The sequence below is a fragment of the Arctopsyche grandis genome, chromosome 6 (assembly GCF_051622035.1).
Source record: "Arctopsyche grandis isolate Sample6627 chromosome 6, ASM5162203v2, whole genome shotgun sequence".
NCBI classification, from domain to species: Eukaryota; Metazoa; Arthropoda; class Insecta; order Trichoptera; family Hydropsychidae; genus Arctopsyche; species Arctopsyche grandis.
The window spans coordinates 9,987,422-10,003,540 of NC_135360.1; the positions used below are offsets into that span (position 1 = coordinate 9,987,422).

General features: G+C 31.9%; 3 protein-coding genes across 4 annotated transcripts in view; 2 read left to right on the forward strand and 1 right to left on the reverse strand.

Annotated features, from left to right (window-relative positions):
- Positions 1 to 16,119, reverse strand: part of LOC143912816 (uncharacterized) — a 46,971-nt gene that overhangs the window by 14,357 nt on the left and 16,495 nt on the right. The window lies entirely within an intron of this gene.
- On the forward strand, positions 1,490 to 10,149 carry LOC143912818 (uncharacterized). Its single transcript, XM_077432237.1, has 17 exons — positions 1,490 to 1,556; positions 6,153 to 6,315; positions 6,542 to 6,720; positions 6,810 to 6,910; positions 6,985 to 7,056; positions 7,136 to 7,295; positions 7,398 to 7,486; positions 7,568 to 7,746; positions 7,833 to 7,890; positions 8,121 to 8,276; positions 8,370 to 8,479; positions 8,563 to 8,721; positions 8,799 to 8,961; positions 9,032 to 9,201; positions 9,284 to 9,432; positions 9,517 to 9,595; positions 9,679 to 10,149. Exons 2-17 carry the CDS (start codon positions 6,166 to 6,168, stop codon positions 9,679 to 9,681), a joined length of 1,977 nt encoding a protein of 658 aa, XP_077288363.1. The 5' UTR covers positions 1,490 to 1,556; positions 6,153 to 6,165; the 3' UTR covers positions 9,682 to 10,149.
- The window catches only part of LOC143912819 (solute carrier family 41 member 2-like), a 51,620-nt gene continuing 47,248 nt past the window's right edge, over positions 11,748 to 16,119 (forward strand). The window contains exon 1 of the mRNA XM_077432241.1: positions 11,748 to 11,846. The gene's annotated coding sequence lies outside the window, so the exon portion shown is untranslated. The remainder of the gene's footprint in view (positions 11,847 to 16,119) is intronic.

Here is a 16,119-nt window from a genome sequence, read left to right on the forward strand (position 1 = left end):
AAGAAGGAAAGAAATTCCTGTTATGAAAGCACAGACATTTGCATTACGTTTCAGGTACCCGAGGTATAAAGACGAGTCATCCTGTTTGTTTCTTTTTTCAAAATATATTTTGTTTTTTTATTTAATGTCCTCTAATTTAATGACGACTCTAACAAAATATTGTACAAATTCTATTGGAGGAAGATTCTCCTCAAAAGCATTTTTTTTTTAAATATTTTATATACATATGTCATGTAATATTTAGATTTTTTTGGGCCCAAAATATTTTTCACCCCGTCTGGAGGTCGGCCCTGCATACATATACAAATATATACCAGCAGAAGTACTCAGCTCCGCTAGGGATAATATGCATGTGTACGTACATATGCTTACCCACAATAAACATCGATTGAAGTTACCAAGTCAAAAGTTGTGAGTAACTTAAATTTTCTTTTCAAATTTATGAAACCGGGTGGATATTCATTGCACTTGTGGGGAATATACACAGATAAAACAATATATACTGTAGCGTGGACGTCTAGAGGGGTTTCCGACTTTGTAGTTAGTAGTGGAAAACTATAGACGCAGCTGTAGTGGAAGAGGTAGTTTATCGTTGTTGATCCGTCAACTTGCCAGCTTCAAATGAGAGAGAGATCATTGGTCGATGGGTCGCGAGACTTGATTGGTTGATGTATGCAGCTTGTTCATAGGTTGAGGTCTTTTCGGCGCGAATGCGAGATCAGGTGATCAGCGCTAGTAATCCAGTGGTCGACGAGCGCCAATCACCTAATCTCTAGGTTACAACACTTTCAATTAGTAGTGCGCTACATACATCACTCCATTATGGGCGTACGAATACAACGGAATTGAATTGAAACTTATCGTAATTGAAACTTATCAGGATGATTATCATAATTTCTTAAAAAAACATTTGTATTTTATATCAATTATTGAAATATTTTAACCTTTTTTTCTATCATAGATTTCATCTGTCGGAGGATGTATAGATTTTTTTGCAACCTATTAAACAAAAATATATGGATGTAAAATTTTGAATTTCTCTGAATGGGGGAAACAAAAGTTGAACCAACAAATTTTGAGCCTGACTGATAGCCACATACATATTCGAATTTGGAAAAGGGATATTATTTTTTATTTGTATAGTTTAGCACATATCTCACCATTATGAACATACATACATACATACATACATACATACAATGTTCCACTAGTGAAATTTATTAGTCAGTTGCTATCTATATACAAACAAACATATTAATAATTTTCTTGAAAGTTGTCGATGGGTGTATATTATCGTGTTACATTCATAAACAAATGATTAAAAAATTAAAAGAAAATAATTATACATGTGTATGATTAAATAACTGAATGAAATTTATTTTAGTGATGTGATTTATAGTTTTTTTTATTAAATTGGATTCATCAATTTGGATGTAAATTTACAAGCTGAACTTTGAAACGCACCTACCGAGTGGCTATTCGCGTAGTTTTGGAGCAGAATCTGTGTTAGAAAGATCACTCCCGCGCGGACCATCATCTCGGTGGCTGGTGGCCGCGTAAGTTGCTATTGCTCGTGCTCGTGCTCGCGCTCGTGCTCGTGCTTGTGCCCGTGCTAGTGCAAGTTCCCGAATATAATCCCAACATTCATCGAAGGCGGAAACAAGTGAATTTATTTCCTGCATAATAGTGAATATTTGAATAATATTTCCTTTGTTTTTTCCCTCTTCTTGTTACTTTAAATTACACACTACTTCTTCTGCTGTCTCTTTCTGTTTTGACGTAGTCATATTAATCTAATCAATTACATATTAATTACATATTAATCTAATCAATTTTTATGTTATTAAAAAATTTAAAAATAATTGATTCATTTCGAAATACAATGCTCAGCCTCAATGAATTATTAGTATGAACAGATGCGCTTATAAATAGTGAGCACATACAGAAATAAACAATTTAAATATTTGAATATATTTTGATCAAGCTTATTTATAAATGAGTAGTATTGAATGACAATATAAAAGACAATAATTAATTTGATTGAATGTGAAAATTTTCTTTTATAACATTTACATATATACATAGTTCATTTATCAACTCTGATATACATAGATTGTGGTTTTGAGCTATTGTCTATATTGTCCGATAATTCGTCAAAATTTTGAATGAATATTTGATTTGTACTAACAAATATTTATAGTATTATATATGTAAAGTAATTTAATGTTCACATTTCGTGTATTAATTGTCAAAGTAATTTCTAAAAACTAATGTACCTATAATACATACATACCTAATAAAATTACTGAATGGTGAATGAGCATGTTTGCGTTATTTATACAACGAAAAAAACTAACCCGAGGAATTTGCTCGACGTTTGTACGTTTCCCTTCTTGCCCTGTGCGCTTCATCACTCTTTTTTTTTCCTCTTCACTACGGAACATCTCGGCTGTCTTTTAACATATTGCATGACGCATTTAGACGTTGTAGTTTTAGCGCTGAAAGAAATAACAAAAAGAGAAACAAAACGCGTACACTCTACACGCTGAGAGCGATCTTGATAAATTCAATCCTATGTTACAACCGCCACCAGAACGAATATAGATACGGGAAGTTAGTGCGACAAGTGAACGCTTTTATATTTATGGAAGCTCGTGTGAAGATGTTCAACCACCGATTAAAGGCAGACGAATAAATTGCATTAATTTGTCAATAACCCTTTGATACCAGATACATTAAAATGAAAGTACTCTTCTCTGCTATGAATGGGCTGTCAAAGATACACAACACTTTCTTTGTCCCAAAAAAGGACAAGGGCTTAAAAGTATAAAGAATCGTTTCTGTCTACAGTGACTAAAGCGCGAAGATGATTTTAACGAAATGTTCATCGGTGGTTAATATGTTACACTAAAAGATATATGACCCAATTAATTCTAGTCACTAAAAATTTCATATTGGAAGTACATTTATATCAATCTCAATAAAGATATCTACATATGTACATATTTAATTTGTCATATGTGTATGTATAGTGCAACCATTTAAGACTATACATTGAAATACAAAGTATAAGCATAAGCATAAACACACCATTGAAAAATACAGTAGAAATGTATTAAAGCATTACAGGTGATGTTACGTACATATATGTACATATGTAAGAGGTGAGGTAATTCTCAAGATTTAAGAGTGTATATTGCTTATCAAACGTGATATATCGAAAATTTTACTTGATTTTAGAATTCTAGAGCGTATGAAAAGAGGATTTTAAGTGTATTTGTATAATAAACAAATTTCTATAAATAATCGAACTCAGTGAGTTTGATTCATTTAAAGTAAACATCATCTGCAAATTGGCATACGGCAATATATTACATATAACAGTTTGCATCTGATAAACCGTTTTATACATAATAATACAGTTGAGACATGATTCTTTAACAGTCGGTCGTTCCACTGAGCACATGTGCTGCATTATGCACATTATTTGCAACGCTATGTAGGGATTGTTAACGAACGGCACATCATAACGCATACAACAATATTTTTAGCAAACTACTTATTCTGATTTTTTTTCTATATTTATGTAAAAGTCATTTTCAGCGCGGTTTCAGGAGGCGTCGGAAGCATCGTTTGCGGTGAATCACTTGTTAGCAATAGAAATTTCTCGTCTTTTGGCGAAGAAGCTCTGCCAAAATATACCTATAGAATCAACAAAAAAATCGCCAGCTGCTGTGGAAAGTGCGAATGGGTGTAATGCTCATATCAAATTGTAATTCAAGCTACTTATTCGATGTTTAGGCTCCCTTTTCGCCATTGTATCAACTGTATACTTAAACTGCAGCTCTGTTTGTTTCTGTTATTGTATACTCTAAACCTCTAAATAACTTCGAGTACGAACGTGTAGCAGTTTAATCGTCTATAAAATTGTACGCTTGGAGGTGAAACGTATAAAATACATCAAATTAAATAAATAAATAGACGTAGACAATAAACATTATTCATTGTTTTAATCATGGAGCTCGATCTTTGAGATTTTTTCCTTAGTTAAGTACGAAATATGTAGTGTTTGCTGATGCAAAAAAGTTTTCGGGTTGGTTAAGAAGCATACTTATAAGTAGACTTAGGCGTTGGCTTGGTGCTTTTTAAATAACAATAGACCGCTCCATTAATTATTATTTATTTATTTTACATAGATATATACCAGGAATTCCTTACAGTTAGACCCCAGTGCGCCTTCCTAGACAATTAATTACAAACATTGCAGCATTTTTATTACATAAATCGCTGTATTTTGAGAGGCTGAAGAACACGAAATTAAGAATTAATTAATTAATTAATTATTCCATAGTGACATCTATGGATTTAGACTTGTACATAAGTTTTTACATATTGTACATAAATCAAATTCAGATATTTGTGATATAGCGGGTGGGATGATTTTTTCCTATTTGATGAAGGAACATTCGATGAAATCAGATAAATTGGTAAACTCTGATAATAAGCGATCAACTTGGAGTCACAAATATCCAAGTCTGACCAGCAGTATTAAAGATTAGCACGGGATCAAACCCGGTAACCTCTCGGTGCTAAACATAAACGCAACCACCGAGTCATACTGCTGGTCAGTACAAAGCAATAGAGCAAAAATGCATAGTTATCTTTGTTAGTTGTTTTTTGCGAAAAGCATCGTCCCAACGCCGATGTTAGCTTATAAAACTATTTATAAGAGTTGTAAACAAAATTTCAAATTGATGACAAATATTAAATGATTTAATGATTGACCAAATCGACGACGTCAATCGTGGTACTTGAAAGTTTTTGTCGAGGAATCATTTTTATTATATTATAGCATCACTTTCATTTTCATTGGATGTCAACCTATTATCTGTCTGTTTTATCTATCTGGATTATAAAGTAGCTATGTTACTACTTAACTTTAGTCTGTAGCTTAGTCAATTTAACTCGATAATGTCGCGTGAGGGTAGACAAGGAATATATAACCTAAACGTGTCCCAACGATGGAGACAAATGAGGATAAAAATGATCCTCAGTTTAATGAAAATTTAATGATTTACAAACAAAACTTTTTTATTGAGGAAAATTTTTGCACACGGCGCATTTTATGCGAGATCTATGCATTGTATTTTAGGAAATGTAAGTATGGAAGACATTTTAGATTAAACTGTGAATTAAATTTGCCTAGCAACGTTTCCGTTTTAACTTATACAGCTACAGTATTGTTAACACGACCTTGACACTCATGACGAATGCTATTCTGAAGGAAATTTTCAAAAGAAGAATATTGAGTATGATAAAAATAGTTCATTCGGAGGTAAAGAAAGATTTTTTGTATGTAATTAACTTTTAGAAAGTTGGTATTGAGAAACAGTTTTTCAATAGTTTTCAGCCAGCCAGTCGCCATTAAAAGTATAGTTAATTGGTATCTAGGTCTTTGACGATCCGCATCTTGGCATCATTATCTGAACCGGCTGTTCATCGCGTGCGAAAATTAAAAATAGAACTTATGTATGTATGTAGATTGCGTTTGGATTCGCTTTCAGACTGCCGTATCGGTGACTTCAGGAAGGGAATCCGTTCGCTGAAACGGCAGTTGACTTTATGAAAAGCGTTTTCTGTACATATTAGACCAATTCCAAAATAGTCATCTGAACCGTTGGGATGTGCCGCCTGCTCTATCCGTTTATTTTTGTTGAAATTCCGATGGATGTCCACGGCAAGTGGAATTTGTCGAGTTGCGTCATCTTTCAGCACTCGACTATATCGCCCTGTTGACGTTGCACTGACATTCACCAGCTAATTACGGTGAAACTTTTGGCAATACGTATACAGAGTCAGCACTCAAAAGAAAGGGAATGATGACGGTGGTGCATTTAGAACTAGTCGGATATATTGGGACATTACATGTACAGAATTTCACCCGGTAGAAGTGAATCACTTCTGCTCTTCGTCATTGGAATACACCCAAAACATCTTACACATGGGAGGAATGTGTGTCAATATGCCTACGGGGATTTGTTTTTTTCGTGTGTGTGTATTTTTCCCAAAGTGTGTCATTAAACCGTTCGAATTTCATTCATAGTACGTAGATGAAAAGGCATTATAATATGAATTTGTTTTGATGTTTTCAGTTATATTCCAAAAATGCAGTCGTCACAAATGATCGAAACACACAGCACAGCAATGCACACGGAGACTTTTTCAGAAGTCAAAACAATGTCAACTGTATCCGTGAAGAAATCTCACTCACTGCACAGAAAGAAATCCAAAAGAGAGGAAAAGAACGTATCTGTGGTAAGTTTATTTATATTCATGTTGTTTTAAGTGAAAAAAAAAAAAAACATTGAAATGTTTTTAAAGGAAAGGCATTTTAATGTAAATAAGTTCATTATTTCTTCTTTATCGATACATTTACTACAAAAATATGTTAATTCTCAACATTATATAATATTTTTTTAACAATGTTTTAAATTTGTGCTATAGTAAAATGAATGTTTTTGAATTATGTATTGTATTATAGAAAAACAGTTCAGAAAAAGTGCAAAAGAAATTGAAAAATGAGGGAACAAAAGCGATAGAAGTTAATTCAAATTGTCAAAGTTGTGGCAAAGCCGTCTATGCAATGGAGCGAATAAAAGCAGAGAAGCTATCTTGGCACAAAGAATGCTTCCGCTGTAAAGAATGTAATAAACTTCTCAGGTAATATTTATTGTCAAGTACTATTAAATGCCATTTTTTGCAATAAATAATTAATTGTTACAATCTAATATTTTTATATGGATTTTTAGTGTTGAAACTTTCCAAAGTCATTTGAGCAATGTATACTGTAAGCCGCATTTCAAACTGTTGTTCGCTCCAAAGGTAGTCGAAGATGATGAACAAGAAAAGAGTATGTTTTCAAATGTGTTTTTAAATAAAATTCCACTAAATTCAATGTTAATGTTTTCGATATTTTGATTTTAGAACGACCGAAGAAGCACCAGATGATTATCTGCGAAAGTAATCCACAAGAATTGCCTCCTGATGTTATTAGGGGTAACATTTAATACTGTTGTTATTTTAGTAGAGATAATTGACAGTTGAAATGAATATCAAACTTTGTTTTTTTTTCCAGCTTCTGACAAACCTGACCTTGGTCTCGAAGAGTTGGCTTCGTTAGATGTAAAATCACGTTTTCAAATGTTTGAGCAAGGTCCCAAAGAGCCTGAACTTAAGCCGGTCGAACATCATCTATCGAGGGATAAAAGTTCTACTTTGCTGTCAAAACTTGCAAAGTAAGAATTGTTGCAAATAATTCATTCGCTAAAATTATTATTTGCACACATAAAATTCATTACACATACACAAATCATTCTCACTTTTGTTTTACTTAATAGATTTAAGTCTAAAGGAATGGATATCGGTGTATCCGACGATTATCTCAATGGAATTCCAATAGAGCCGAGCTCTAGCGAAGAAGATGATGGTAAATTAGTGATATTCATTTTAAATTATGCACTTTTGGCACTGAATTTATTTTGCTAACGCTCATTCGAATATTTTATAGATGATGGTGATGCTACTCTACGCAAATCATACAAACAAACGGCACAACGTGAGCAGCCAGTGTCATTCTGTAATATGTCAGAAATTTTGGGAAAATTTGAAACGGGTGATGTAAATGGAAAAGAGAGACGTGATGAACGTAAAGAAGAAATAAGAAACATTCGAAACAGAATGTTTATGGTAAGTTTTAATGCTATGTGAAATTAATTCATCATCAATATGGTGATAAATATGTAAAACATAATGTTGATTTTGTTTTTTAATAGGGAAAACAAGCAAAAATTAAGGAAATGTATCAACAATCTGTAATGCAGAGTGAACAAAGTAAGTAATTTAATCATAAATAATATATACATAGTTCTGGATAAAGGAACAACTTATTTGAGTAACATTTTCAATATTGCTTTAAACAAAAAAGATTAATAAAGCTGCACTTCTTAATATGGGTACATATATATCACTCACATGAGTTGGATCTGATTTGTAGTAATATTTTTATTAATGTTAAAAATGTAGAATAGTGATGTCTTAATTGACCAATGATTTGATTTCAGCTGTTACTTCTGCTGAAAAAATAGCTAAAGAGTTTCAATTAGATTCTGAGAAGGCAAGCAGCTTAAAAGAGAGGTTTGAAAATGGAGAAATATACAAAGAAGATGACGGACAACAAAAATCAAAAGAAATCGACGATAAGACATTATTCAATTCAGGTTAGTTGGGAAAAATGATTAAGTTTAGATATTTATTATAAAATATTGTATATTCAAAAAGTTTAATACATTTTTTTCATTCAACTCATTTAGCTATAAGTAAAAATTCTCGCTCCCTCTTCCAAGAATTGGATGCTACTAATAAACATTCTGGACCTTTGTCACCTCCACCTAAAAATGTAGAACCTCGTCGCAAAGAAAAGGTGCTTTATAATATGAAATAATGTAAAAAATGTGTTTACCTAATATTTAATAATTTATTATTAAAATAATAAATTCTTTTCAGATATTTATACCTAAAGATGTTGTTCGAGCTGCTGACCGAGTTGACGATGTTAAAATTGAAACTAGTGATATTTCAAATAAATTTAAATTTTTCGAAACTTACCAACCAACGGCTGAACGTAAACAATTCCGAATGACTCCTCCACGAGAAACAAACAAAGTAAGTACATTGTCATAAGACTATGTCCAACTCAACACTATTACTGAAATAATATAATATTTAAATGATGATTTCAGCGTGATTCACCAGAACAGGAAGTTTATCGGGATCCAACAATAGTTAGAGAAGAGGACACCACTTTTGTTGATTCAAATATTGCTCAACAACGCCACACTGCTTCTAGAATGATTAATGTTTTCAAAAAAATGGAAGAAGATCTCAAAAAAGATGCACCTCAAGGTAAAAAAAAATAATATCATAATAACGTTCAATAAATGTATTTTGTGATTACATTTGTGTGTGATTTTAGGACCAAAACCGTTGAAGCGATTTACACCACCACCCCCCGGAGCAGATTATCATGCTCCTTCATCATCGGAAGAAGAATATTCTGATGAAGAGTATTCGGAAGAATACAGTGAAGAAGAAGAAGAAGATAATGTCAAGAGATATAGTGCTGATGATGAAGCATTAAAGCAGGTGGGATACTTAAAACACAAATATGTATTTTTTCATATAATAAAAATCGATTATCTTAAACAAATATGGATTTGAATTTTAGGCTCAAGCTTTAGCAAAAGCAAAGAATATGAAAAACCGTTTTGAAAATTGGTCTGAACACGAACCAAAACTTAATCAATCACCTTCCGTAATCCTTGAATTTCAAAATATGGATGGAAAAGATGATTCTCAAATTGAGTCGGCTAAAAGGTATTTCGATTTAGTTGCATTTTCTAAGAATTAGCAAATATTTATTGAATATATAATTAATGTTATTTGTTTTGAATTTTTTAGCTTACGGCAGAAATTTGAGTCGATGAGAACAAATAACATTTCAAAAACTCAGTCTCAAACGAAAGTTAATAGATTTGTGGTACGTTGATAACTTACTTCAAAATTTTAATACGTATCGGTATTAAAATATATTTGGTTTATTCATCTCTTTTATTATTACAGTAATATTCTACGACATTGAAATCAACCTCGTTTTAAAATGAAGTCTGAATATTTAAAATTTATGGATAATAATTTAATAATATTATTGATGAATGCTTTTTTACTAAGGTTCCATACCTACTTATATTAAAAAATTAATAATTATAATGAATGATGAAATTTGATTGCATTAAAAAATTAATAATAAAAACTATGTCATACATGAAAATTTTTAAGCAGAAACAGTATGAAATATAAATTTTTGATATATCTAGTCTACATTCTTTATTAAATTGAAATACTTTTGAATTACATTTTATATTTATTGATGTTTTTAAGTTTGGTATGAGTTTTATCTTAAATTTTAATAAACGTTTTCTTTTGCATTTGTAACTAGATTAAGAATTATTTCACATTTTTTAACCATAGAATTAAAAATGATTTTTGTATACATTTTTTAAAATCATTATACCTATTCGTTGTGAGTTCAATAATAAAAAAATAATAGAATTTTTTGTTTTTTATTTACTTTTGCACAGCAGTGGAATTTTTTAAAACTCTTAGGCTCTTAGAGATTTTATTTTCATGTAATTGTTTCATGGACCTACATACTAATGTTTTTATAGATATATATTAATGTAACCATGTATTACAAATATATATATATATGTACATATATAAAATATAAGTGATAATTTAAAAAGTTACACAATTATCCTCCACATACATATGTATATTATATTATAAAAGTATATTATATTTTACCCAATAAAATTGAGTAAAAAAATAGATTTTTAAATAAAAGTAATTAATTCACTACCGACAAAAACATAGATCAACAACACTGGTTGGTTTTTTGCCTTACCTAAGAATCATTGCTAGCTCCCCCATACCGGTCTCCGTGACGAGACAGAATGTTAAATTACAGAAAACGCAAATATCGGAAGGCAAAGATCGAAAATCGAAAGATCTTAAGTCGAAAGATCAAAAAAAAATGGTGCATGGTAAACGGTACATACTCACTTAATTTGCGCGAGCAGGATACAACAGGAACAAGAGGAACAGGCTTTTCCTCCCGTATTAATGTGCGCGTGCAGAATACGGGAGGAAAAGCATGTTTCTCTTATTCCTGTTGTATCCTGCTCGCGCAAATTAATTGAGTATGTACCGTTTACCATGCACCATTTTTTTTTGATCTTTCGACTTAAGATCTTTCAATTTTCGATCTTTGTGTTTTCCGTAATTTAAAATTCTGTCTCGTCACGTAGACCCCCCCCATACATATCTTTAAAAATAGATCGTAGTATTTTGACCTGCCAAAAATCTTCGAATACATTACTGAACATTTTATTTCAATATTTTTCGTGAAATGTTGAAATTAAATGTTCATTTATTTCACATAGGTTATTCCAACTTTAGTTTGTTTGAAAAAAGTACATATGTATATATTGACCAATATTTACACCATTTCGGGAAAAGATAAAAAAATTCAAAATTTAATATTCATATTAAATTTTGAATTGTTTTTTTTTTAATATTTATAGTAGTATTACAATGAAAATGGGTATTTATTTATATTTAATTTATAAAACAACCTTGAAGGTAATTTTAAATTAAAAGTTCTAATTTTTCAAGCATTTTAATAATATTGAACCGAAAAATATTAAAATATCATAAATTATCCAGGAAACATTATTAATTAAAGTACCAAAAATATTACCTCATAACAGTGTAATATGTACATATACTAATGGTCAACAGATTTTAATTAAAGTCTAAACGTATAATATTTGAAAAGGGAATTATAGAAATTAAAAAAAAAAATGTATATATATATATATATATATATATAAATTAATATGTAATATTTAAATAACGTTAAAAAATGAATTATTTTTTCCAATTTTAATAACGATATATTAAAGCCGTTAAAAAATAATAAAGGTAAGCATTGACAGTTAAGCGGGGTATAGGCCGATAAATCGTTTATTTTGCACCCTGACGGGTGGTGCAACCCTGAGTAAAGAGCCGTGGGAGTGGGGCAAGGGAAGAGAAGGGAAGGGAAGGGAAGGGAAAGGGAAAGGGAGAGGAAAGGGCGCACGCGCGAAGTGTGGCAGTGTGGCGCCGGCATGTGAAGAGCGCCTTCGCCCCTGCGGTCGCCCCCTCGCCCCGCAGCCCCCAGCCATGTGGTGAGTCTTCCTTTCCCCCTCGTTCATCATCAGAAACCTGCCTGCACAACGATTCTCCAGAATTTGATTTCGTAACCGTCGTTCTTTTGAGGTTAGGTTCCCATCTGATTTGCACAGACCTCAAATGTCAAAGGTCAGGACCGGAACCTACGACCTAAACTTCAATACTCTTCACCCACCTATTCCAATTTCAATTTATAACACTCCTAATTTTTTTTTAATATGTTGCAAGATTAGGGCAGACACGTTAACCCTTCCCATAGTTTAAAAATATTTAAATATAAATAATATAATATTTCCCCTTATTTTAATTAAATTCGTGTGAGCATGCAATATGGATTTTATTTCGTCGACTGGTTTCTTCCTTTCTTTATAAGTCTTTAATTCCTTTCTACTGATTTCGACTTTTATCTCTGTCTATTGTAACTTTTTGTATTTTGGTACCTGGGTACCTTACATACATAAATGTGTCTTATTATTATTCAAAACGCACCTTTGGCTCATTGATTCTTAAACTTTTAGTAGACCCTTTTAAAAAGTAGTACAAAGCTATGGAACATTTATCAATATTTTTTTAATTCAAATTCAAAATTTTTATGTAGGCGAACTCCTCTTAAATTTATGCAGAATTTAATAAATATATTTAATATGTATCAAAGTATTTTTCAAAAATAATGCAAATACATATTTCATACTTTTTTCTAAATGAAAACTTAACCACACTATTTTTTTAAATTGACTTCAAGCCCTAATTACTACATAATTTGAAAATTACACAGTATATGAAAAACAAAAAACAAAACAAACAAGTCAAACTCCTCTATAACGAATATTGAAAAAACGAAATTTCAGTTACAATTTTTTTCAAAAACAATGCAAACACATAAATATTTCATACTTTTTTCTAAATGAAAACTTCACCACACAAATTTTTTTAAATAGGCTTCAATTCCTAATTACTACATAATTTTAAAATTACACGGTAAATGGAAAACAAAAAACAAAACAACTCTTCTATAACGAATATTGAAGAAACGAAATTTCCACGAACGAATTATTTTCGTAAATACGAAGAGATTCTAATCATCAAACTAACTTCTCCCAATAAATTTAAATAAGGTGGAGCAGCTATATTAGAACATAAAAATATGGCTCATCAAAATCTAGGAAAAAATTCCAATTAATCCCTTGTTCATTACTAAGCTTCTGAACAAATAACAGCATTTTCGATATTTTCACTTTCATAATTAAAGGACGAATACTCATTAGGGCAATGTTAAATAACAATACACGTTCCAACAGAGCAGATTGCCGTAATCACCCTCCGCTATCCAGAGATCATAACCAATTTTTAGTATAACGAAATAATTTAATAGATCTTAGAAGTTCGTTAAAGCGAAAATTTCGTTACATATCTATTTGTTCATACATAAACGGACGATAGATGGACGAAGGAAGTGTTCGAATGGTACCCGAGATGATGTAAAAGGAATCATGGAAGGCTACAGACGAGAAGGGTGGGTGAAATCTTAAAAATGTGTGGGATGATTTATGTAGATGAAAGTCGAAAATCGAAAGTCGCGAATGGAAGCGTGTTCTGCAGATCTTCATCCAACAGTAGATGGCGAATGGCTGTGAATGATGACGATGATAATATGACCAAACAAATTAAATTAAAACAAACAAATTCCAAGATAGAGAACATTTTCGCGGTCCCAAGCAAAATTTCGCTATAGCAGTTTCCAGTTTATTTTTAATCAATTTTCATAAATAGTATAATAGCTTCGACTATATTATATTTTTATTTATTCATAATGTTGGTCGGATTTAACCGACTTTGTTTCTAAAATGCGATAGTCATTCGAGTTCTGACGACAATTTTACCATCCTTATTTGCGCAACTTGCGCACATACGAACTAACTGTAGTGGATTACCTCGTTTTAATCTAACCCTACGCCCTTTAAATTTCGTCGTAAATTGTCGCAACGGAGACCTCGATTAATCTGGAAACTTCGCAATAATTCATTACGTATTCAAATTCGTAGCCTTGGTGAAATTTTTCAGAAACGAAAATTTGAAGCGTATTTGGACGACTTTCGGGTAATTTAATACGATTTAAAATAGAGTTTTCCCGCAAATTTGGCAGTCAGACATCAATATGTATGTACATACATTCGTAACCTTTGTCGTAAGATGAAAATAGATGGCTTAAATTTCGACATTGTATTATTGATATATTATTTTACGTAACGCTTAGCGCATCATACAACCGTATGTATGTACGTAATTGAATGTACGTGAATTTTTCATTCGATATCAATAGGACGCTTTTCCACGCACATTTCGATGACTAATTACTCTTGGAATAATAGCTTCTAAATTTTCCACGAGATGAGATGTAAAACACCGCCGGAAAGCTGTGTAAAGAATGAATTTTCCATTCTAATGAAGTCGTATGCCATTTTATATTTCTTCATGAATATTATAATATAAACGTCAACTCGAACATTTTCACCGCAAAAGTTTACTCCAACACAATACTTACGTATTTGCTCTTTTGAATGAACGATTGCGCTATTATAATTTTCGCACGAAACGTCTGGAAAATACGCGCCAATTTCCAATGCTAATTCGTTGCCACATGTTTTTACTAATTTTTTGAACTTGTATTGCGTATCGAATACGTAAATATGTACATATGTGTCGTTTAATTATAAATATATTAAAGATGCCTATCGTCTTTTGTATTCGCAATTGAAATTGATCGATGCGTCATTAATGCGAAGTTAATTAGTTTTTGAACAATCAACAAACAAAAATTTGAGATGGGCTATCTTTATTATCACACTGAGGCAACGCGTATTCTAATACTTGGATTTCGTTATGTATTTATAACATCATCAGCAAATGATTAACATGCTAAATACATTGTTTTTTTTTACTTACCTCCTTTACGTTTCACATGGCTTTTTTATTAGTTTCATTTGGTTAGTTAGGCGACATTCCTAACTAACCAAGTGATAACCGGTCGAAATTTGTGAGCTGATTTTGAATTACTACCACTCTTCCGATTGCTTTGAAACTTTATTGACATACGGGTCATGTGTCGATAAAATAGGAAAGCGTCTCCGACAAGACGCTAGAGGAATTTAATCATTAACGATATAATTTAAAATTACATCGGAATCTTCCGTCAAAACGACATGATAGCTGGCGTTTCGGTTGAAGTTTTCGCAACTCCCGTTAAACTTCAAATATTGCCTAGTTGAAAGTTATAGTAGTGTAACGTGGGAACATGGGAGAGGGTATCCTCTGGCTAAGTGAATTCATGGGTGAACAGTAGAGACCCGGATTAGGCTAACGGGACTCAGTAATTGCCCGAACAAAGGATTCGCTGGGGTTCTCACAGAACGGAGTGAGTGCGGGTAGACCTACGTGCTTAGATAATAGACACGCCAACGGATCGGGGATGCTATGCAGGGCAACTTCTGTCCTTCATAAAGAGGTACACACGGTATACTAAGTATTCTGGAGTGAACGGTAGTTTCGTGTGGACCTCCTGAATCATTGAACGAATCACTGATCCTGAACCTACCCCTACGCAACAATGGTTACTTTTTTCACTCATTCATCTCAACAAAAATTAACTAATTTTTAAGGTACATTAAGGGTTAACCCCCTTCAATAATTTTCTTCTTCATAAATTTACTCAATATGTAAGGTTTTTCAATTTGGTCACTAATACAATCCCGATTTACATATACAAGTATTTCCTATTCATTTTAAATACGCCCAATAGAATTTTTAAAATAAACAAAAACACTAAAAATGTAATTTCAGTAATTCAGGTATTTGTACACTTTTCTTGAATATACATATATCATATATTCACATCATTAGCAATGTATGGAAAATTAAAACATGGACACAATTTTAATAAATTTCTTCATCTCTTTAATTCTATTGGTTTTCCAAAGTTTCTAGCTGTCTAATACCCAAAAGTCCATCTCGCTCTGCTTTCCGATTATCAATCTATGAGATTTTCTTTTCTCGAATACAAACTAACATGTTTATGTACTAGTGGTCTATTTGAAAATTCACATTTTCACCGAATTGACACTTTTCAATGAAATGTTTTTAATTGCGATATCTATATAAAATACAATATAAAATACTAGTGTTGTGCCCGTTGATATATCAACGTGTGGTTTTGAAAAGGAATTGATACATGAACCACACTCGAGGCTATTGTTGCTACGGTTTCAGCATTCA